We start from the raw sequence: 22115 nt of genomic DNA, 5'->3' as shown, positions 1-22115 counted from the left end.
AGCAATTGGCAAAGTTTTACTGAAGCTACAGGAGACCAGCCCTTACAATGCAACTACAGCGTCAGGAAGCGAGGTCTAAATTCAAACGAAAAGAGTCAGCTAATGTAGAACGAAAACGGTAAAATGCAGCTGCTACTTTCAAACAGATAATGAGCTGGCCAAAACAACTCTGTGAACCGACAAAGACAAAACAAAAGACGAACATAAGAAGAAAAACCCAAAGAGTTCACATGAAAACACAAGCTGCTTCAAACATGACTATGGATTAAGAAAAAACACTTACAAATATCTCATTCTCACAGCGTGTGTACGTTCAATCGGAACCAAGTTTCTATAAATCAGTACATTTCCTCCGAAAATCATGCATCTGTACAAAATTGTGTCCAACCCTTTTTGCTGTATTATGTTGATTATGTAAAAGCAGCATGTTTTATAATATGCTCCTTAATAGCATTTTAAATATACATTTATCAAAATTCCCAACACCTCCCTGATACCGAAGTACGTGTCAAACTACTTCCGTAACGTAAATGACCGCCATAACCACGACACCAGGGGGAGCTCCACAAACCACGTTAAACCCAGATTCCGATCAAACAAAGGTCTTAACTCATTTTCCTATGCCATGTCAATATGGAATGCACTCCCAACAGGTGTAAAAGAAAGTGCATCTCTAGCCTCCTTCAAAACCGCACTAAAAGAACACCCCCAAGCAACTACAACCCTAGACTATCATCCTCCCCGGATAGTAAATAATCAAATGTATATACTTGTTCTTATGCTTTCTGAGCTCACTATGCTCACTGTACATATCCTACGAAGTCAAACCTACAAGTTTCAATGTCCATTTCTCAGATGATATAATTGTTGATGACCGAAGTGCTGATATCAACCAAACCTTATCCCCCAGCACCAACCCCCGGATTGTAAATAATTCAATATAAATACTCTGATGATTAACTTGTGTGATGACTGTATTATGCTGATAGTATACCTGTATATGTGTACCATGAATTGATTAATGTGGACCCTGGCTTAAACAAGTTGAAAAACTTATTCAGGTGTTACCATTTAGTGGTCAATTGTACGGAATATGCACTGTACTTTACAATCTACTAATAAAAGTCTCAATCAATCAATAATATTGGCGTTAAAATTTTTACTCCATTTGACAATATACAATTTCAGCAAAGCTTCATCCTTTTAAAAAAAATGCCATTTTAGCGTGCTCGGGAGATAAACTGCTTCCTTATGCTAGCCAGGAAAGCTGGCAAGTTGTTGGTCTCTTGAAGTCGTCTTTCCAGGTCTGGCAGACACTCAAGCGCAGGGTCGCTTGACACAACTGTGGAATTGGGAGATTTTTAGTAAACATCCTGGAGCTTTGTTTTTTTTGTTTTTTTTAGAGATAGTGGTAGACGGTGTTCCTAAGACTGGATTTGTTTAACTTGATGTTTGTTGTAAGTGATAAAAACTGAGACCACTGGAAAACCTCAAAACTTGCATATATGTAACTCAGAAAAAACTTGTGGTCCTCCACTTGCCAAACTGTCACTGCACTGCCACAGCGCTACAAGAAGTTGAGGGTTCAGAAGTAGAGGACATCTATGTGGCAAGAAACTTGAGCCACTTTGGTACAATTGCAATGACTGCAAATAGGACAATCTGAATGACAGTGAAATGTGGGTACAGAAAGTATTCATACCCCTTTAAAAATTCACTCTTTGCAGCCAAAAATAACATTTGATTTCTCTAGATTGTATACTTTGCACCCCATCTTGACAGAAATGTAGACATTTTTTTGCAAATTATTCAGAGTCAGAATCAGAAATAATTTATTAATCCCCGAGGGGAAATGAAAATCTTCAGCACAATCTCATTCAAGATCAGACAAACATTACAGGAGACAGAACAGGATCGCTGAAGGGTCTGCCAACATCCGGCGCCCCTTACAAAAAGGTGCAATACAGGTACAAAAAAGCCTGGGTCCCTGCAGAGAGGGTCCAGACTGTGGCCAAGGGAAAAAACAACTCACAGACATAGCACAGATCTCTCTTACATGTGTGTAAAAGGCAAACAACAAACATCAAAAAACAATTGTATTCAAAATAAAAAAAATCTAAATCACATGTACATAGGTATTCAAATTCTTTGATTAATACTTTGATGCACGTTTGCAGCAATTACACCAAGTATTTTTTAATACAATGAAACAAGCTTGGCACACATATTTTTGGGCACTTTCTCTCTTTCCTCTTTGCAGCACCTCCCAAGCTCCATCAGGTTGGGTGTTAGTTTTTATCCAGGATGTCTCTGTACATTGCTGCATTTATCTTATCTGGAATGCCCTCCCGGTAACAGTTTGAGATGCTACCTCAGTAGAAGCATTTAAGTCTCACCTTAAAACTCATCTGTATACTCTAGCCTTTAAATAGACCTCCTTTTCAGACCAGTTGATCTGCCGCTTCTTTTCTTTCTCCTATGTCCCCCCCCTCCCTTGTGGAGGGGGTCCGGTCCGATGACCATGGATGAAGTACTGGCTGACCAGAGTCGAGACCCAGGATGGACCGCTCGTCGGGACCCAGGATGGACCGCTCGCCTGTATCGATTGGGGACATCTCTACGCTGCTGATCCGCCTCCGCTTGAGATGGTCTCCTGTGGACGGGACTCTCGCTGCTGTCTTGGATCCGCTTTGAACTGAACTCTCGCGGCTGTGTTAGAGCCACTATGGATTGAACTTTCACAGCATCATGTTAGTCCCGTTCGACATCCATTGCTTTCGGTCCCCTAGAGGGGGGGGGGGGCACATCTGAGGTCCTCTCCAAGGTTTCTCATAGTCAGCATTGTCACTGGCGTCCCACTGGATGTGAACTCTCCCTGCCCACTGGGTGTGAGTTTTCCTTGCCCTTTTGTGGGTTCTTCCGAGGATGTTGTAGTCGTAATGATTTGTGCAGTCCTTTGAGACATTTGTGATTTGGGGCTATATAAATAAAAATTGATTGACATTGATTATCTTAGCCTAGTCAGAAAGATGACCAAGAACCTGATGGTCTCTTTGTCAGAGCTACAGAATTCCTCTGTGGAGAGAGGAACATTCCAGAAGGACAGTCCACCAATCAGGCTTGTATGATAGAGTGGCCAGACAGAAGCCTTTTCTAAGTAAAAAGTTTAACAAAATGCACCTGAAAAATTCTCAGACCATGAGAAAATAAATGATCTGGTCTGATGAGACAAAGGTTGAAGTCCTTGGCGTGAATGCCAGGCATCATGTTTGGAGGAAACCAGAAACAATCACCAAGCATCATGCTGTGGGGATGCTTTTCAGCGAAATTTTAGAGGGAAAGATGAATGCAGCAATGTACAGAGACATCCTGGATGAAAACCAACGCTTCTCGTCCAACCTGATGGCGCTTGAGAGGTGCTGCAAAGAGGAATGGTTAAAGGTGCCCAAAGATAGCAGTGCCAAGCTTCGTATTCAAAAAGACTGTAATTGGTGCCAGAGAGGCATCAACAAGGTATTGAGCAAAGGCTCTCAATATCTAATGTAACTTTTGAGTTTTTAGTTCGAATAAATTAGCAAAAACTTCTACATTTCTGTTTTTTTTCTGTCAAAATGAGATGCTGAGTGTACAATAATGAGACATAAATGTTACCTTTTTTTGATTTTAGCAAATGGCTGCAATGAAACAAGGGGTGAAACATTAAAAGGGGTCTGAACACTTTACAAACCCACTGTTTTTCTCTCAGTGTCCAATAAATTATTACAGTCATGTAGTGTACTTATACACAACTTGTATTTTAAATGTTACACTGAACTATGTAGAATAATGCAATTTATCGCCATATCACAATCCTGACTCAAGTGTGGTATTGTGAAGTCCTTACCAATACGTGGCCCTAATTGCAGTAGAACAGTGGATCAAATTACACAAATGATAATGTATTAACTAGATGGGATTCTGGGAAGCCTGTAAAGTTTCATCATCTCAATGTTAAGACTTCTGGTGTTGTTTTATTAATTGGGGATGTAACGATATGAACATGTTATATTATAACATTTTTATAACATTATTATAACAATATGTTATATTGCGGTTATTGTGACCAAAATGATCAGTTATAATTATTATCGTGATACTGTTTAATGTGCTTCAAGTGAAGCTATACCAAGGGTGTCCAAACTTTTTCCACAGAGGGCCGCACACGGAAAAGTTTAAGCATGCAGGGGCCATTTTGATATTTTTTAATTTTCAAACCATAACAAAATATATGGATTTTTTTTTTTAATCCTTAGGGCTCCTGGGGAGCATAGAGGGTCTCAGTCACTAAAATGTTAATAATAGGTCAAATTTTTATTATTATTTAATGCTTACAGTAAATCTCTATATCAACTTGAGGTTGATATAAAGTAAAACAAATAAGGTTTTATGCCTTTTCTGTCAAAGACAACTTTGTTATTTTATAGTAAAACTGAAATATGCAGTATTTAGATAGATGGATAGATAGATAGATAGATGGATAGATAGTACTTTATTGATTCTTTCAGGAGAGTTCCTTTATTTAGCAATTAAAGCCCTCAAAGATCAATAATGCAGGACACCATTGATTTTAATTATTTAATATTTTTGAGTAATCACAGTGAAAAGTTAAATAAAATCCTACTAAATATATTTGAGATCCGAGAGGTTCCCCACTCATAAAGTGATACATTTTTAATATATATATTTTTTTACTTTTAACAATTACATTTCAAGATCAACTTCCGATATATCTGTCGATTTTAAGTTTGAACTACTATTTTGTTTGTTTTATGCTCTTTTGTCAAAACTTTGATGTTTTTATATGGCAACCACACAACATATGCTATATTTTTTTCCACATAAAACATTTTAAAGTGATAATTTTTAAGTAATAATTCATTATAACATAAAATCTTTTGTCCTTTTTTTTTTGAAGCAATGGAAATAAAAGAAAATAAAGACAAAAGGGGAAAAAAAAGGCCTGCATGGCAGCTTTGTGTCAACATTGCCACTTTTTCTCATTAGAGTTCACCTCATTACACTTTTTTTAAATGTTTTTTTTAATTTTTGCAATATTATCAATTTTGCAATTTTTGCAGAATGTTTGGCGGGCCGGTAAACGATTAGCTGCGGGCCGCAAATGGCCCCCGGGCCGCACTTTGGACACTCCTGACCTATACACATACACACTAAAATCCTTGGACTCATTTATTTTTTGTTGAATAACAAAAAAAAAAATACATAGCTAGAAAACCTATTGTTTTGTGTTTCTTATGCTTCACTGAAATCTTTATTGCTTGAAATACTGGTTTGTAATGTAGCACTTCAAGATTTAAATGAAAAGTGTGTACCAAATAAAATCTATCATTATTATTATGTATGATTTCTGGCGAGGGTTGTGTCCTACTCTTTAGAGGTCCTTGAACGCACAGTTAACACCTCGGCCTCTTTCCCTCCGAGGAAAGAATGATCACTGAGGGCACAGCTTGGAGGTTCAATGTACATTATTGAATAACTTTGTGGAAATGTGTTTACACAAGTTTAGATTGGGGTATGTCGTTTCTCAATGGGGAAAGGCATTATCAATCAATCAATCAATCAATGATTATTTATATAGCCCTAAATCACTATGTCTTGTGTTCTAATGTTAGCATTTAAGCTAGCGAGCAGATACAAATCAATCCTCGAGTTAATCAAAGTTAATTTATAATATAAAAAATCTGGGTATTATCTTCGACCCAACTCTCTCCTTTGAGTCACACATTAAAAGCGTTACTAAAACGGCCTTCTTTCATCTCCGTAATATCGCTAAAATTCGCTCCATTTTGTCCACTAAAGACGCCGAGATCATTATCCATGCGTTTGTTACGTCTCGTCTCGATTACTGTAACGTATTATTTTCGGGTCTCCCCATGTCTAGCATTAAAAGATTACAGTTGGTACAAAATGCGGCTGCTAGACTTTTGACAAGAACAAAAAAGTTTGATCACATTACGCCTGTACTGGCTCACCTGCACTGGCTTCCTATGTACTTAAGATGTGACTTTAAGGTTTTACTAATTACGTATAAAATACTACACGGTCTAGCTCCAGCCTATCTTGCTGATTGTATTGTACCATATGTCCTGGCAAGAAATCTGCGTTCAAAAGACTCCGGCTTATTAGTGATTCCTAGAGCCCAAAAAAAGTCTGCGGGCTATAGAGCGTTTTCCGTTCGGGCTCCAGTACTCTGGAATGCCCTCCCGGTAACAGTTCGAGATGCTACCTCAGTAGAAGCATTTAAGTCACACCTTAAAACTCATCTGTATACTCTAGCCTTTAAATAGACCTCCTTTTTAGACCAGTTGATCTGCCGCTTCTTTTCTCTCTCCTATGTCCCCCCCTCCCTTGTGGAGGGGGTCCGGTCAGATGACCATGGATGAAGTACTGGCTGTCCAGAGTCGAGACCCAGGATGGACCGCTCGTCGGGACCCAGGATGGACCGCTCGCCTGTATCGATTGGGGACATCTCTACGCTGCTGATCCGCCTCCGCTTGAGATGGTCTCCTGTGGACGGGACTCTCGCTGCTGTCTTGGATCCGCTTGAACTGAACTCTCGCGGCTGTGTTGGAGCCACTATGGATTGAACTTTCACAGCATCATGTTAGACCCGCTCGACATCCATTGCTTTCGGTCCACTAGAGGGGGGGGGGGGTTGCCCACATCTGAGGTCCTCTCCAAGGTTTCTCATAGTCAGCATTGTCACTGGCGTCCCACTGGATGTGAATTCTCCCTGCCCACTGGGTGTGAGTTTTCCTTGCCCTTTTGTGGGTTCTTCCGAGGATGTTGTAGTCGTAATGATTTGTGCAGTCCTTTGAGACATTTGTGATTTGGGGCTATATACATAAACATTGATTGATTGATTGAATTTATCAATCTCAGTTTTTCGATCATTTTAATTTAAGAGGGTAATGCTAACTAACCGTTGGGAGTTTTACCATGGTTCTCATTATTACTGTTCGTTGTTACATCTGTGTTATACATGCGCAGAAATGTGAACATGTGCCAAATAAAACTGACCTGTGTTCCGAAAATACAACTTGTGTGGCTGACTATAATTGTAATGCAATTTTGCGTTGGTACTTACTCTGATACACTCGGTCTTCCCTGATTCCCAATGTGACAACATAGGCACTGTTCAGATCAGTGGGGTTGATATTTCGGAACACAAACTGCAACTTCTCACCTATCAAGAAAGATTACAAAAAACATTAACAGCATGTGATGTATACTAACATTCAAATATCAAGGTGGTGAAAACCTGAAGTAAGAGAAAAAAAAATCGTAAATTGTGACATACCGTTGACATGCTGTGCCGTGCCGCGGATCTTTCGTATTTCCATTCCTAAATTCTCTTGAAAGGCAGTTCTGTATTTTTGCAGGTTCTTCAGTCGGTCCTTGTTTGCTTTAAACTGAGACATCATTGCTGAATAAAGTAATCAATAAAACACGCAGAGATGTTTATTATCAAAAACCATAAATCGAGTCGGACAGCACAGATTCCAAATCTAACACCAGCTTACACTCTTTTCTCCGCACGTTTTCTTCTTTAAGCCTCTCAATCTTCTGGATGATTGCGTCTTTCTGTATTTTCTTCTGATCGATATCAGATGCCATTCCTGTAATAGCGTGCTGCTTTTCCTTCAATAATGCATTTTTATGTTGCAAATCTGGAGAAGACAACCTTTGTTTAACATCACAGAACTATTTTGTCGCAATTACATCACATGAACAGTGCGAATCCTCATCTCAATATAAGTATTTGGTCAAACCGCCACATTGCAGGTACCGTATTTTCCAGACCATAGGACGCACCGGATTATAAGGCGCACTGCCGATGAGCGGGTCTAGTCAGGTCTATTTTCATACATATAAGGTGCATTAAAGGAGTCATATTATTATTTTTTTCTAAATGTCAAACACTTCTTTGTGGTCTACATAACACATAATAGTGATTATTTGGTCAAAATGTTGCAGAGATGATGTTTTACACAATATCTTCAATTCACTTTCTGAAAGTCGCTTCAGGATGCGCCGTTTTGTGGGCATTCTTATTTACAGTGGGGCAAAAAAGTATTTAGTCAGCCACCCATTGTGCAAGTTCTCCCACTTAAAATGATGACAGAGGTCTATAATTTTCATCATAGGTACACTTGAACTGTGAGAGATTTTGAGCCAAAACCTCCTTCGATCAGTGATAGCTTTGAAGATGAAACGTGGCTGGGTCTTCCAGCATGACAATGATCCCAAACACACCGCCCGGGCAACAAAGGAGTGGCTCCGTTAGAAGCTTTTGAAAGTCCTGGAGTGGCCTGGCCAGTCTCCAGACCTCAACTCCTCAGAAAATCTGTGGAGGGACTTGAAAGTCCGTGTTGCTCGGCGACAGCCCCAAAACATCACTGCTCTCAAGAATATCTGTATAGAGGAATGGGCGAAAATACCAGCTACTGTTTGTGCAAACCTGGTAAAGACCTAAAGTAATCGTATGACCTCTGTTATTGCCAACAAAGGTTATATTACAAAGTATTGAGTTGAATTTTTGTTATTGACCAAATACTTATTTTCCACCATATTTACAAATAAATTCTTTGAAATTCCTACAATGTGAATTTCTGGATTTTTTTTTCACATTCTGTCTCTCACAGTTGAAGTGTACCTATGATGAAAATTACAGACCTCTGTCATCATTTTAAGTGGGAGAACTTGCACAATCGGTGGCTGACTAAATACTTTTTTGCCCCACTGTACATGGTTCACCTGCGGCAGCGTCTTTACTTCGTCGTCTTGTTTTACCGGTGTAGCGTTCAAGGACGGGAGTGGAAGAAGTATCAAAAGATGGAGCTAACTGTTTTAATGACATTCAGACTTTACTTCAATCAATAACGGAGCAGCATTTCCTTATCCGTGGCTCACTAGTGCAACAACAACTCGGTACATGTGTCCCGTGAAAAAACATCTGACCGGAACTCTCTAATAACTAAAGTTCACTACACCGGTATGTTTTAGCGCTTTCATGGCGAGTTTACTGACAGATATAAGTAAGAACCTTACGCTACTTTATATTAGAAATGGCAACAGCGGGGGATGAATGTCCCATAACAAGAAGACAGAGAAAAAGAAGAAACTTATTGACTACGGACTACAAAGGGCGGACGAGCGCAAATTTTCAGGACGTATGCAGATCCCAGTTACAGATCAGCAGGTCCCTGAAGGTAAGAAAAGTTGCTTTTGCATAATATTGCGAAACAAAACGGCAGAAAATATGTCTTACCTTATACATACACCATAATAATACTTGTGTGTTGAAGCACAGTACAATCCATCAAGCGGTGTGGCTTCATAGCTGACCAAAGTTGTACTAAAACATTTTGATAGAATTTTTGAGCGCCGTGTGTAATGTTCAAAATGTTATATGTTCCATTGAAAATATAGGGGTTGATTACTTGAGTCATATTAGTCTACACACATTTCTTGTGTGTGACTGCCATCTACTGGTCACACTTATCATTTCACTATGTACTAAAATTAAAAATAGCTTCGAAATCGATAAGCACAACTAAAAGTATTCCGTACATTAGGCGCACTGGGTTATAAGGCACACTGTCAAGTTTTAAGAAAATTAAAGGATTTTAAGTGCGCCTTAAAGTCCAAAAATATGGTATGTATCAAATGTATAAAATCATGTTTAACTTACCTTTTTTAAATTTACTGACAGATATAAGTAAGAACCTTACGTTACTTTATATTAGAAATGGCAACAGCGGGGGATGAATGTCCCATAACAAGAAGACAGAGAAAAAGAAGAAGCTTATTGACTACGGACTACAAAGGGCGGACGAGCGTAAATGTTCAGGACATATGCAGATCCCAGTTACAGATGAGCAGGTCCCAGAAGGTAAGAAAAGTTGCTTTTGCATAATGTTGCGAAACAAAACGGCAGATATGTCTTACCTCATACATACACCATAATAATACTCGTGTGTTGAAGCACAGTACAATCCATCAAGCGGTGTGGCTTCATAGCTTACCAAAGTTGTACTAAAACATTTTGATAGAATTTTTGAGCGCCGTGTGTAATGTTCAAAATGTTATATGTTCCATTGAAAATATAGGTGTTGATTACTTGAGTCATATTAGAGTCTACACATATCTCTTGTGTGTGACTGCCATCTACTGGTCACACTTATCATTTCACTATGTACTAAAATTAAAAATAGCTTCGAAATGGGTAAGCACAACTAAAAGTATTCCGTACATTAGGCGCAGCGGGTTATAAGGCACACTGTCAAGTTTTAAGAAAATTAAAGGATTTTAAGTGCGCCTTAAAGTCCAAAAATATGGTATGTATCAAATGTATAAAATCAAGTTTAACTTACCTTTTTTAAATGCTTCGAAGGTGTCTAACAGCATCTCGTCATTATCACATTTCTTTAAACCTGCATCTGGTTGACATGTTCAAGTCATTATTATGCATTTCGATGAACAAACACAGAAACAGCTTTGGCATAGACCGCCCAGGCACCATACCAAATGCAGATTTGACAAACTGCCCGTGGGACCGGCTCAGCTCAGCGGTGGTGTCAATGATCTCCGCATATGCTTCCTGTTGCTTGTGTTTCCTCTCTTTAATTTTATTGGCAAAGCAATCAACTATGTTCTTATCAGCGATGGAGGTCATGTTTCCAAAGTCTGCGGAGTGGAGAAAAAGAAGGGATTATGATTTACTTCTTGTTAAGAATCAACGATACTTGACAAGACACAAGCAAACAACGGCACAAGCCAGTTCAGACAAAATAATATTAGTAATAATCACAGATGTCCGATAATATCGGACTGCCGATATTATTGGCCGATAATTGCTTTAAAATGTAATATTGGAAATTATCAGGATCGGTTTCGAAATTATCTGTATCGGTTTCAAAAAGTAGAATTTATGACTTTTTAAAACGCTGCTGTGTACACGGATGATGGGAGAAGTACAGAGTGCCAATAAACTTTAAAAAGGCACTGCCTTTGCGTGCCGGCCCAGTCAGATGATATCAGCGGCTTTTCACACACATAAGTGAATGCAAGGCATACTTGGTCAACAGCAATACAGGTCACACTGAGGGTGGCCATATAAACAACTTTAACACTGTTACAAATACGCGCCACACTGTGAACCCACACTAAACAAGAATGACAAACACATTTCGGGAGAACATCCGCACCGTAACACAACAGAACAAATACCCACAACCCCTTGCAGCAATAACTCTTCCGGGCCACTACAATATACACCCGCCCACTTCATGCTCTATCAGGGAGTGCATGTCCCTAATTCCAAGCTGCTGTTCTGAGGCATGTTTTTTCAAAAAAATAATGCACTTTGTGACTTAAATAACAAATATGGTAGTGACATGTTGGCATTTTTTTCATAACTTGAGTTGATTTATTTTGGAAAACCTTGTTACATTGTTTAATGCATCACAACAAAATTAGGCATAATACTGTGTTAGTACCACGACTACATATATCGGTATCGGTTGATATCGGAATCGGTAATTAAGAGTTGGACAATATCGGAATATCGGCAAAAAAGCCATTAGAATAGGATAGAATAGAATGGACTTAATTGTCATTATATTTGCATATAACGAGATTAAAGATTCCAACTCAAGGTGCGGTAGTGGGAACAAATATGGGGTAAAAAAAAATAACACAAGAGGAATAAAGGAAAAAAACTAAGAATTGAAATAAACAGACTACTATCCAATAAAAATAATAAGCAATTCTGTACAATATACAAAACACTATAGAAATACAAAATACTGTACAATATACAGAACAAGACAAGAGTACCGAAGTAATAAATAACAAACAACAACAACATTATTGGACATCTCTAGTAATGATAGTCATTTTATTTCAGACCGAGGAGGATCCATATCACAGAAGAAAAAACATACAACGATAAAACACAAATAAAATAAATACAAGCAGAACTAAAAACGTATATATATATATATATATATATATATATATATATATATATATATATATATATATATATATCCATCAATTTTCTACCTCTTATTCCCCTTTAGGGTCACGGGGAGCGCTGGTGCTTATCTCAGCTACAATCGGGTGGAAGGCGGCGTACACCATGGACAAGGCGCAACCTCATATATATATATATATATGACCCTAGTGTGTGAATGTGAATGTTGTCTGTCTGTCTATCTGTGTTGGCCTATGGATGTTGGCATTTTTTTCCATAACTTGAGTTGATTTATTTTGGAAAACCTTGTTACATTGTTTAATGCATCACAACAAAATTAGGCATAATAATGTGTTAGTTCCACGACTATACATATCGATATCGGTTGATATCAGAGTCGGTAATTAAGAGTTGGACAATATCGGCAAAAAAGCCATCGTCGGACATCTCTAGTCATGATAGTCATTTTATTTCAGACCTAGGGGATCCATATCACAGAAGAAAAAAACATACAACGATAAAACACAAATAAAAAAAATACAAGAAGAAATAAAATAAATAAAAACGTGTGTGTATATATCGATATGTATATATATATATCCATCCATTTCTACCGCTTATTCCCCTTTGGGGTCGCTGGTGCCTGTCTCAGCTACAATCGGGCGGGAGCCGGGGTACACCCTGGACAAGTCGCCACCTCATATATATGACCCTAGTGCAGGGGTGCCCACACTTTTTCTGCAGGTGAGCTACTTTTCAATTGACCAACTCGAGGGATCTACCTCATTTATATATATCATTTATATTTATTTATTTATTTATGAAAGAGACATTTTTGTAAACAAGTTAAATGTGTTTAATGATAATACAAGCATGTGTAACACATATAGATGTCATTCTTTCACGAAGACAAGAATATAAGTCTGTGTATTACCTGATTCTGATGACTTGCATTGATTGGAATCAGACAGTAATGATGATAACACCCACATTTTCAAATGGAGGAGAAAAGAAAGTTGTCCTTTCTGTACAATACCACATGAAAGTGGTTGGTTTTTGGCATCTAATTCATCCAGCTTCCATACACTTTACAAGAAAAACATTGGCGGCAAATTCCGTAGCTTGCTTGATTGACATTCACGGCACCCGAGGGTCTTGTGAGATGACGCTGGCTGCTGCCAGTTCATTATTATGAAAAAATGACAGAGAGGAAGGCGAGAAACACTTTTTATTTCAACAGACTTTCGCGGCCGTCCCTTCCGTCAAAACTCTAAAGGCCGACTGCACATTTCCTATCTTCACAATAAAAGCCCTGCTTCATGCTGCCTGCGCTAACAAAATAAGAGTCTCGGAAAGCTGGCGTGCACAAGTGATGTGCACGCCAGCTTTCTGAGGGATCGCTTGTGCACGCCAGTTTTTCGAGACTCTGTATTTAGTTAGCGCAGGCAGCATGAAGCAGGGCTTTTATTGTGAAGATAGGAAATGTGCAGTCGGTCTTTAGAGTTTTGACGGAAGGTACGGCGTGAGAGTCTGTTGAAATAAAAAGTGTTTCTCGCCTTCCTCTCGGTCATATTTTAATAATTATCTTGCAGCAGCCAGCGTCATCTCACAAGACCCTCCGGTACCGTGAATGTCATTTAAGTGACGTCTTGGTGAAGATTGATGATCACTAATTTTTAGGTCTATTTTTTTAAAAGCCTGACTGGAGATCGACTGACACACCCCCCGCGGTCGACTGGTAGCTCGCGATCGACGTAATGGGCACCCCTGCCCTAGTGTGTCAATGTGAGTGTGAATGTTGTCTATCCGTGTTGGCCCTGCGATGAGATGGCGACTTGTCCTGGGTGTACACCGCCTTCCGCCCGATTGTAGCTGATATAGGCACCAGCGCCCCCCTGTGACACCAAAGGGAATAAGCGGATGGATATAAAAAAAATTTAAAACACTCCACAATGTCCAGCATACAGACTTACTCGCCAATAGTTCCACAGACCTGATGAAAATCTGACATAACTGCAAGTCGGGTTAGTCAGACCATTAATGACAATAAAATGATAAATAGAAAGCAACAATGTATATTTTAACTGATAACATTACATGCAGTATTATGTTTTGGCGCAGCGGCTAACAGGGACGCTAGTGGCCTAGCTCGTTATTAGCATGTCCACACCTAACCTTTCCTTAACAACACTTGCCCCTTTCTAAGTCATAATACATCGGAGCCGGGTATTTAAAACGTATATGAGATGCGAAACAAATTGTGTATTTTGAGAAAAACCTACCGTGGCGCGGAAACGTCTGTTGGGTTGATACTTTCAAAATGTCGCGGGCTGGCAGAAGAAAACAAATACCCGGAAGTGACGACTGACGTCACTTCCGGGTATAACCTGTCAACGTTTTTATAAGAAAATTATTCTTGTTTGAGTAGTTTTGTGCGAGGGGAGCAGAGGTTACTGGACCAGGATTTGTGGGACTCCATCCCGGGTGCGATTTTACACCTTTTTCCGACTTTTTCCAAATTTCTCTCGCCCTTTTGGTGGGCCTTTGTGGGTGCGTTTTGGACATGTCGGGATCGCTCCGGGACGCGCGCGGCCGGCGGCGGGACTTGTGGGACTCCATCCTGGGTGTGATTTTCCACCTTTTTTGGACTTTTCCTAAAATTCTCTCCCCCTTTAGTGCAGTGGTCCCCAACCACCGGGCAGCGGCTCGATTGGTACCGGGCCGCAGAATTTTGTATTATTATTATTTTTTTTTTAAATTAAATCAACTAAAAAAAACACAAGACACACTTACAATTAGTGCACCAACCCAACAAAACTAAATTTTTCATGACAAAAAATAAAATAATAAAATAGCCCCACCGGGCCGCAGGACAAATTATCAAGTATTGACCGGTCCGCAGTTACAAAAAGGTTGGGGACCACTGCTTTAGTGGGCTGGCTGCGTTTTGGACATGTCAGGGGCCCCCGGGACATTGGCATACTTGCCAACCTTGAGACCTCCGATTTCGGGAGGTGGGGCGTGGGGGCGTGGTTGGGGTGTTGTTAAGTTAAAGTACCTGCATTTGACCCATCACCCTTGATGAGATGAGGAGAGCAGTGAGCAACAGCGGTGGCCGCGACCGTGAATGATTTTTGGTGATTTAACCCCCAATTCCAACCCTTGATGCTGAGTGCCAAGCAGGGAGGTAATGGGTTCCATTGTTATAGTCTATATCAGTGGTCCCCAACCACTGGGCCGCGGCTCGATTGGTACCGGGCCGCAGAAGAATTTTGTATTATTTTTTAAAATGTTTTTAAATTAAATCAACTAAAAAAAACACAAGACACACTTACAATTATTAGTGCACCAACCCAACAAAACTCAATTTTTCATGACAAAAAATAAAATAAATAAATAGCCCCCCCGGGCCGCAGGACAAATTATCAAGCGTTGACCGGTCCGCAGTTACAAAAAGGTTGGGGACCACTGCTTTAGTGGGCTGGCTGCGTTTTGGACATGTCAGGGGCCCCCGGGACATTGGCATACTTGCCAACCTTGAGACCTCCGATTTCGGGAGGTGGGGCGTGGTTGGGGTGTTGTTAAGTTAAAGTACCTGCATTTGACCCATCACCCTTGATTACCCCCTGGGAGATCAGGGAAGCAGTGAGCAACAGCGGTGGCCGCGACCATGAATGATTTTTGGTGATTTAACCCCCAATTCCAGGGCTTGAGTAGCAGCGGCAGCGGCCAAAGGCGGACCCGACCAACGCTGCTTGCAGCTTTAATTCAAATTTGAACTTTACAGTACAGATAAGAAGGGAATTCATTACTACTCATGGTAGTGCAGGCTGGGAAAAAAAATACAATATAAACATATAAATAAAAGTGTTTTGCTTTGTTCATGAAATGATGATAATGGTGTGCCAAGGCATACACACATTTTATATTTAACGCTTAAATCTCTGGAGTCTACATCAACTTCTTATCTATTCCTTATTTCAAAATATTTTAGTTTTTTTTATGTTTTTTTTTTTTTTTGAGTTAGAATAATCATGTGTATATATTATCACACAACTTTAAAATGCTTAAAGTCTGTTGCTATAGTTATTAGCTATTGGGCTCAAGTTAGACTTTTGTATCTGTGCAAGGATGAAAATTCTTGTCTGAGGGGTGTTATCTTTGTTTTAGCCCGCTAACAGCCAAGGACTTCAAGGACCTCAACGAAGACGAGCACACAGACGAAGCAGAGACAAGGCGAAATCACAAGCCCCCAGCTCATTCCGTCACGTATTGTGCGTCATGGACCTGATTTTGCATAATATATGTGACCACACCTTTTAGAGGCGGCCTCAGTGATGTTGACTGTGGAACTCCTGAATAAATAGAGGGACACGGGAGCTGATCCTAAGAGCGTAGGGGGAGACCGTGACTAAGTGTGCAGCTCCATGCGTTCTCCTCATGAGCTAAATTGAACTCTGTCTCTGCATGGTTCCTTGCTTCTTGTCTGTTTAATAGATGTCATTAGTGTTTGAACCTGACAGTTTGTTTTCTACCCTTTTTTCGTCAAACAAAAGTATGTTTTTAATGGTAAACACAAAACATGCAAAATTTTCCACCAAAAATATTTTTCAAAGTGGAATATTTGATGTGAAGTAATCGTAACCTTGGATGGGTCAATTAACATTGATTTTGATTCAATATTATGTTTTGAGCAATGACAGTTTGAAAGAAGAAAAAAACAGCTTTGTTTTATTAGTCAACATTGCAACTTTTTCTAAAATAAATTTCAACTTTAAGGTTTTTTATTTCACTTTTGTTATGTTTTTGTTTATTTTAATAGTATTTTTAAAGCGTGAACTCCCTCGCTCTCTCTGCCCCCCCTCACAAATGCTGCTGCCTGTGCACACCATCACAATTTGTTTTGTTTTAGACCCCTTCTTAATACTGAACGTACATTGAAGATACACGCATCTCTAACTCAGAATGCCGGACATTTGAGGCATTTAAGTAACTCCGCCCGGACAGCCCCGCAAAAGAGGACATGTCCGGGGAAAAGAGGACGTATGGTCAGTCTACCAAAAGGCCTCCTGCAGGGAAAACCATTATTCTTTTCATTTCCACCTCCTCGCCCGGTGCAGTAAGAGTGGCAAGGAAGGTCAAAAAGAGTTTTCAAACATTTGTGGATAGCAGTGGACGTCTTTAAGACCATTTTGTAGCGTCGGTTGTCAGACATACTCATAAGGGCGAATGCCACTCCATGTGGGCACCCTCGAAGGGCACATAAAAAGACATATTTCCAACAGCAATCATGGAATATAAATAAACACAAACCCTGAAACCAAAGAAGTTTGCACGGTGTGTAAATAGTAAATAAAACAAAATACAATGATTTGCAAATCCTTTTTAACCTATATTCAATTGAATAGACTGCAAAGACAAGATACTTAATGCTCGAACTGGAAATCTTTATATTTTGCAAATATTAGCTCATTTGGAATTTGATCCCTGCAACAGGTCTCAAAAAAGCTTGCACAAGTGGCAAGAAAGACCGAGAAAGTTGAGGAATGCTCATCAAACACTTATTTGGAACATACTCATTGGGAACAGGTGGGTGTCATGACTGGGTGTAAAAGCAGCTTCCATGAAATGCTCAGTCATTTACAAACAAGGATGGGGCGAGGGTCACGACATTGTCAACAAAGGAGTGAGAAAATTGTCCAATAGTTTAAGAACAACATTTCTCCACGAGCTATTGCAAGGAACTCGGGATTTCACCATGTCCGGTCCGTAATATCATCAAAAGGTTCAGAGAATCTGGAGAAATCACTGCACGTAAGCGATGATATTACGGACCGTCGATCCCTCAGGCGGTACTGTATCAAAAAGCGACATCAGTGTGTGAAGGATATCACCACATGGACTCAGGAACACTTCAGAAAACCACTGTCAGTAACTACAGTTTGTCGCTACATCTGTAAGTGCAAGATAAAACTCTACTATGCAAAGCGAAAGCCATTTATCAACAACACCCAGAAACGTCGCCGGCTTCGATGGGCCCGAGCGCATATAAGATGGACTGATGCAAAGTGGAAAAGTGTTTTGTGGACTGACGAGTCCAAATTTGAAGTTGTTTTTGGAAACTGTAGACGTTGCATCTTCTGGACCAAAGAGGAAAAGAACCATCCAGATTGTCATAGGTGCAAAGTTCAAAATCCAGCATCTGTGAAGGTATGGGGGTGTATTAGTGCTCAAGGCATGGGTAACTTACACATCTGTGAAGGCACCATTAATGCTGAAGGTTACATACAGTTTTGGGAGCAACCTATGCTGCCATCCAAGCAACGTTATCATGGACGCCCCTCCTTATTTCAGCAAGACAATGCCAAGCCACATGTTACAACAGCGTGGCTTCAGAGTGCGGGTACTAGACTGGCCTGCCTGTAGTCCAGACCTGTCTCCCATTGAACATGAGTGGCCCATTATGAAGCCTAAAATATGACAACGGAGACCCCGGACTGTTGAACAACTTAAGGCTTAAGTTGTTCAACAGTCTTAAACTGTCTTAAACTGTAGATCAAGCAAGAATGGGAAATAATTCCACCTGAAAAGCTTCAAAAATTGGTCTCCTCAGTTCCCAAACGTTTACTGAGTTGTTGTTAAAAGGAAAGGCCATGTAACACAGCGGTAAAAGTGCCTCTGTGACAACTTTTTTGCAACGTGTTGCTGCCATTAAACTCTAAGTTAATGATTATTTGCAACAACAAAAAAAAGTTTCTTAGTTCGAACATTAAATATCTTGTCTTTTCAGTCTATTTATTCGAATACATGTTGAAAAGGATTTGCAAATCATTGTATTCTGTCTTAATTTACCATTTACACAACGTGCCAACTTCACTGGTTTTGGGTTTTGTACAATGGGAATGGGGCTTCACGGTGGCAGAGGGGTTAGTGCGTCTGCCTCACAATACGAAGGTCCTGCAGTCCTGGGTTCAAATCCAGGCTTGGGATCTTTCTGTGTGGAGTTTGCATGTTCTCCCCGTGAATGCGTGGGTTCCCTCCCACTTCCAAAGACATGCACCTGGGGATAGGTTGATTGGCAACACTAAATTGGCCCTAGTGTGTGAATGTGAGTGTGAATGTTGTCTGTCTATCTGTGTTGGCCCTGCGATGAGGTGGCGACTTGTCCAAGGTGTACCCCGCCTTCCGCCCGATTGTAGCTGAGATAGGCGCCAGTGCCCCCCGCGACCCCAAGAGGGAATAGCGGTAGAAAATGGATGGATGGATGGATGTTATGGTATTGGGCTTCACGGTGGCAGAGGGGTTAGTGCGTCTGCCTCACAATACGAAGGTCCTGCAGTCCTGGGTTCAAATCCAGGCTCGGGATCTTTCTGTGTGGAGTCTGCATGTTCTCCCCGTGAATGCGTGGGTTCCCTCCGGGTACTCCGGCTTCCTCCCACCTCCAAAGACATGCACCTGGGGATAGGTTGATTGGCAACACTAAATTGGCCCTAGTGTGTGAATGTGAGTGTGAATGTTGTCTGTCTATCTGTGTTGGCCCTGCGATGAGGTGGCGACTTGTCCAGGGTGTACCCCGCCTTCCGCCCGATTGTAGCTGAGATAGGCGCTAGCGCCCCCCGCGACCCCGAAAGGGAATAAGCGGTAGAAAATGGATGGATGGATGGACAATGAGAATGTTTTTAAATTGACATGCCGAGGACACAGTTGCTCCAAAAAAAGTTGAGTTTATTTAATTTGGTGTCAACGATGCAAGATGCCATACGTGGGAGAGACAGGACATGCGGTCAATACTCGAATGGCACAACATGAAAACAACGTCACCGAGGATAAAGACGCGGACACGCATCTGGTAGGACTTACAACAGAATGTCAGGACCACAGTGATTGAGGCCGATATTAAATTGAGAAAGAGGGCTGAACGGCTTTGGATTTTTAGACTGGACTCTCAACATCCGAGAGATCTAAATATTAACCCTAACCATTTTATCTTTTGCTTTCCCCCCCCCCCCAACAATGCCCTAACCTTAACCACAAATTCAACCCTAACCCCTAACTTAACTTGTATTTGACCTCATCTCAATGGATGTTTTTAGATTTAGTTTTCTGGAAGATTCTTTTATATATGTTTTTAATGTGGTGTACACGGCATCCAAACTTTGAGTGCAAGATGATTTTTTCATTTTCTAAGGGCGCATGACTTATTTCAGCCTCAGAAGTGCGTAAGAGCAAAATAACATTTTTCTACTGAAGCATATGGGATAATTAGATCCTAGGAAAGGATTTGTACAAAACCCGTTTCCATATGAGTTGGGAAATTGTGTTAGAGGTAAATAAAAACAGACTACAATGATTTGCAGATCCCTTTCAATCCATATTCAGTTGAATGCACTACAAAGACAACATATTTGATGTTCAAACTCATAAACTTTATTTTGTTTTTGCAAATAATAATTAACTTAGAATTTCATGGCTGCAACACGTGCCAAAGTAGTTGGGAAAGGGCATGTTCACCACTGTGTTACATCACCTTTTCTTTTAACAACATTCAATAAACGTTTGGGAACTGAGGAAACTAATTGTTGAAGCTTTGAAAGTGGAATTCTTTCCCATTCTTGTTTTATGTAGAGCTTCAGTCGTTCAACAGTCCGGGGTCTCCGCTGTCGTATTTTACGCTTCATAATGCGCCACACATTTTCCATGGGAGACAGGTCTGGACTGCAGGCGGGCCAGGAAAGTACCCGCACTCTTTTTTACAAAGCCACGCTGTTGTGACACGTGCTGAATGTGGCTTGGCATTGTCTTGCTGAAATAAGCAGGGGCGTCCATGAAAAAGACGGCGCTTAGAAGGCAGCATATGTTGTTCCAAAACCTGTATGTACCTTTCAGCATGAATGGTGCCTTCACAGATGTGTAAGTTACCCACTAATGCACCCCATTACCATCACAAATGCTGGCTTTTGAACTTTGCGTCGATAAAAGTCTGGATAGTTCGCTTCCTCTTTGGTCCGGATGACATGATGTCGAATATTTCCAAAAACAATTTGAAATGTGGACTTGTTAGACCACAGAACACTTTTCCACTTTGCATCAGTCCATCTTAGATGATCTCGGGGCCCAGAGAAGCTGGCGGAGTTTCTGGATGTTGTTGATAAATGGCTTTCGCTTTGCATAGTAGAGCTTTAACTTGCACTTACAGATGTAGCGACCAACTGTATTTAGTGACAGTGGTTTTCTGAAGTGTTGCTGAACCCATGTGGTGATATCCTTTAGAGGTTGTTGTCAGTTTTTGATACAGTGCCATCTGAGGGATCGAAGGTCACGGTCATTTAATGTTGGTTTCCGGCCATGCCGCTTACGTGGAGTGATTTCTCTAGATCAGGGGTGCCCACACTTTTTCTGCAGGCGAGTTACTTTTCAATTGACCACCTCGAGGGGATCTACCTCATTTATATATATCATTTATATTCATTTATTTATGAAAGAGACATTTTTGTAAACAAGTTAAATGTGTTTAATGATAATACAAGCATGTGTAACACATATAGATGTCTTTCTTTCACGAAGACAAGAATATAAGTTGGTGTATTACCTGATTCTGATGACTTGCATTGATTGGAATCAGACAGTAATGATGATAACGCCCACATTTTCAAATGGAGGAGAAAAAAAGTTGTCCTTTCTGTACAATACCACATGAAAGTGGTTGGTTTTTGGCATCTAATTCATCCAGCTTCCATACACTTTACAAGAAAAACATTGGCGGCAAATTCCGTAGCTTGCTTGATTGACATTCACGGCACCCGAGGGTCTTGTGAGATGACGCTGGCTGCTGCCAGTTCATTATTATGAAAAAATGACAGAGAGGAAGGCGAGAAACACTTTTTATTTCAACAGACTTTCGCGCCGTCCCTTCCGTCAAAACTCTAAAGGCCGACTGCACATTTCCTATCTTCACAATAAAAGCCCTGCTTCATGCTGCCTGCGCTAACAAAATAAGAGTCTCGGAAAGCTGGCGTGCACAAGTGATGTGCACGCCAGCTTTCTGAGGGATCGCTTGTGCACGCCAGTTTTCCGAGAC

The 22115-nt window shown here is 40.5% G+C and overlaps 1 protein-coding gene across 1 annotated transcript; it reads right to left on the bottom strand.

Moving 5' to 3' along the window:
• Window positions 1–1144: 1144 nt before the first annotated feature.
• On the bottom strand, window positions 1145–14443 carry LOC133535810 (kinetochore protein Spc25-like). The gene is made up of 7 exons (XM_061875771.1): window positions 14320–14443; window positions 10585–10746; window positions 10434–10499; window positions 7581–7727; window positions 7358–7483; window positions 7145–7243; window positions 1145–1342 (listed from the first exon to the last, which is right to left on the bottom strand). The coding sequence occupies exons 2-7, from the start codon at window positions 10733–10735 to the stop codon at window positions 1221–1223; spliced, it is 711 nt and encodes a 236-aa protein (XP_061731755.1). The 5' UTR covers window positions 10736–10746; window positions 14320–14443; the 3' UTR covers window positions 1145–1220.
• Between the last annotated feature and the right edge of the window lie 7672 nt (window positions 14444–22115).

The sequence above is a fragment of the Nerophis ophidion genome, linkage group LG17 (assembly GCF_033978795.1).
Source record: "Nerophis ophidion isolate RoL-2023_Sa linkage group LG17, RoL_Noph_v1.0, whole genome shotgun sequence".
Classification (NCBI taxonomy): domain Eukaryota; kingdom Metazoa; phylum Chordata; class Actinopteri; order Syngnathiformes; family Syngnathidae; genus Nerophis; species Nerophis ophidion.
The sequence above is the reverse complement of the archived record's forward strand: the minus strand, read 5'-3'. Positions and strand labels throughout refer to the sequence as shown.

What these genes read in the sequence shown, in the direction of transcription:
- LOC133535810 (XM_061875771.1), bottom strand. Translation starts at nt 10,735, where the DNA reads ATGACCTCCATCGCTGATAAGAACATAGTTGATTGCTTTGCCAATAAA. An exon ending in GTTTGTCAAATCTGCATTTG is followed by an intron (nt 10,500 to 10,584) that starts GTATGGTGCCTG and finishes CATGTCAACCAG; the next exon opens with ATGCAGGTTTAAAGAAATGT. An exon ending in CTTCGAAGCATTTAAAAAAG is followed by an intron (nt 7,728 to 10,433) that starts GTAAGTTAAACT and finishes TGTCTTCTCCAG; the next exon opens with ATTTGCAACATAAAAATGCA.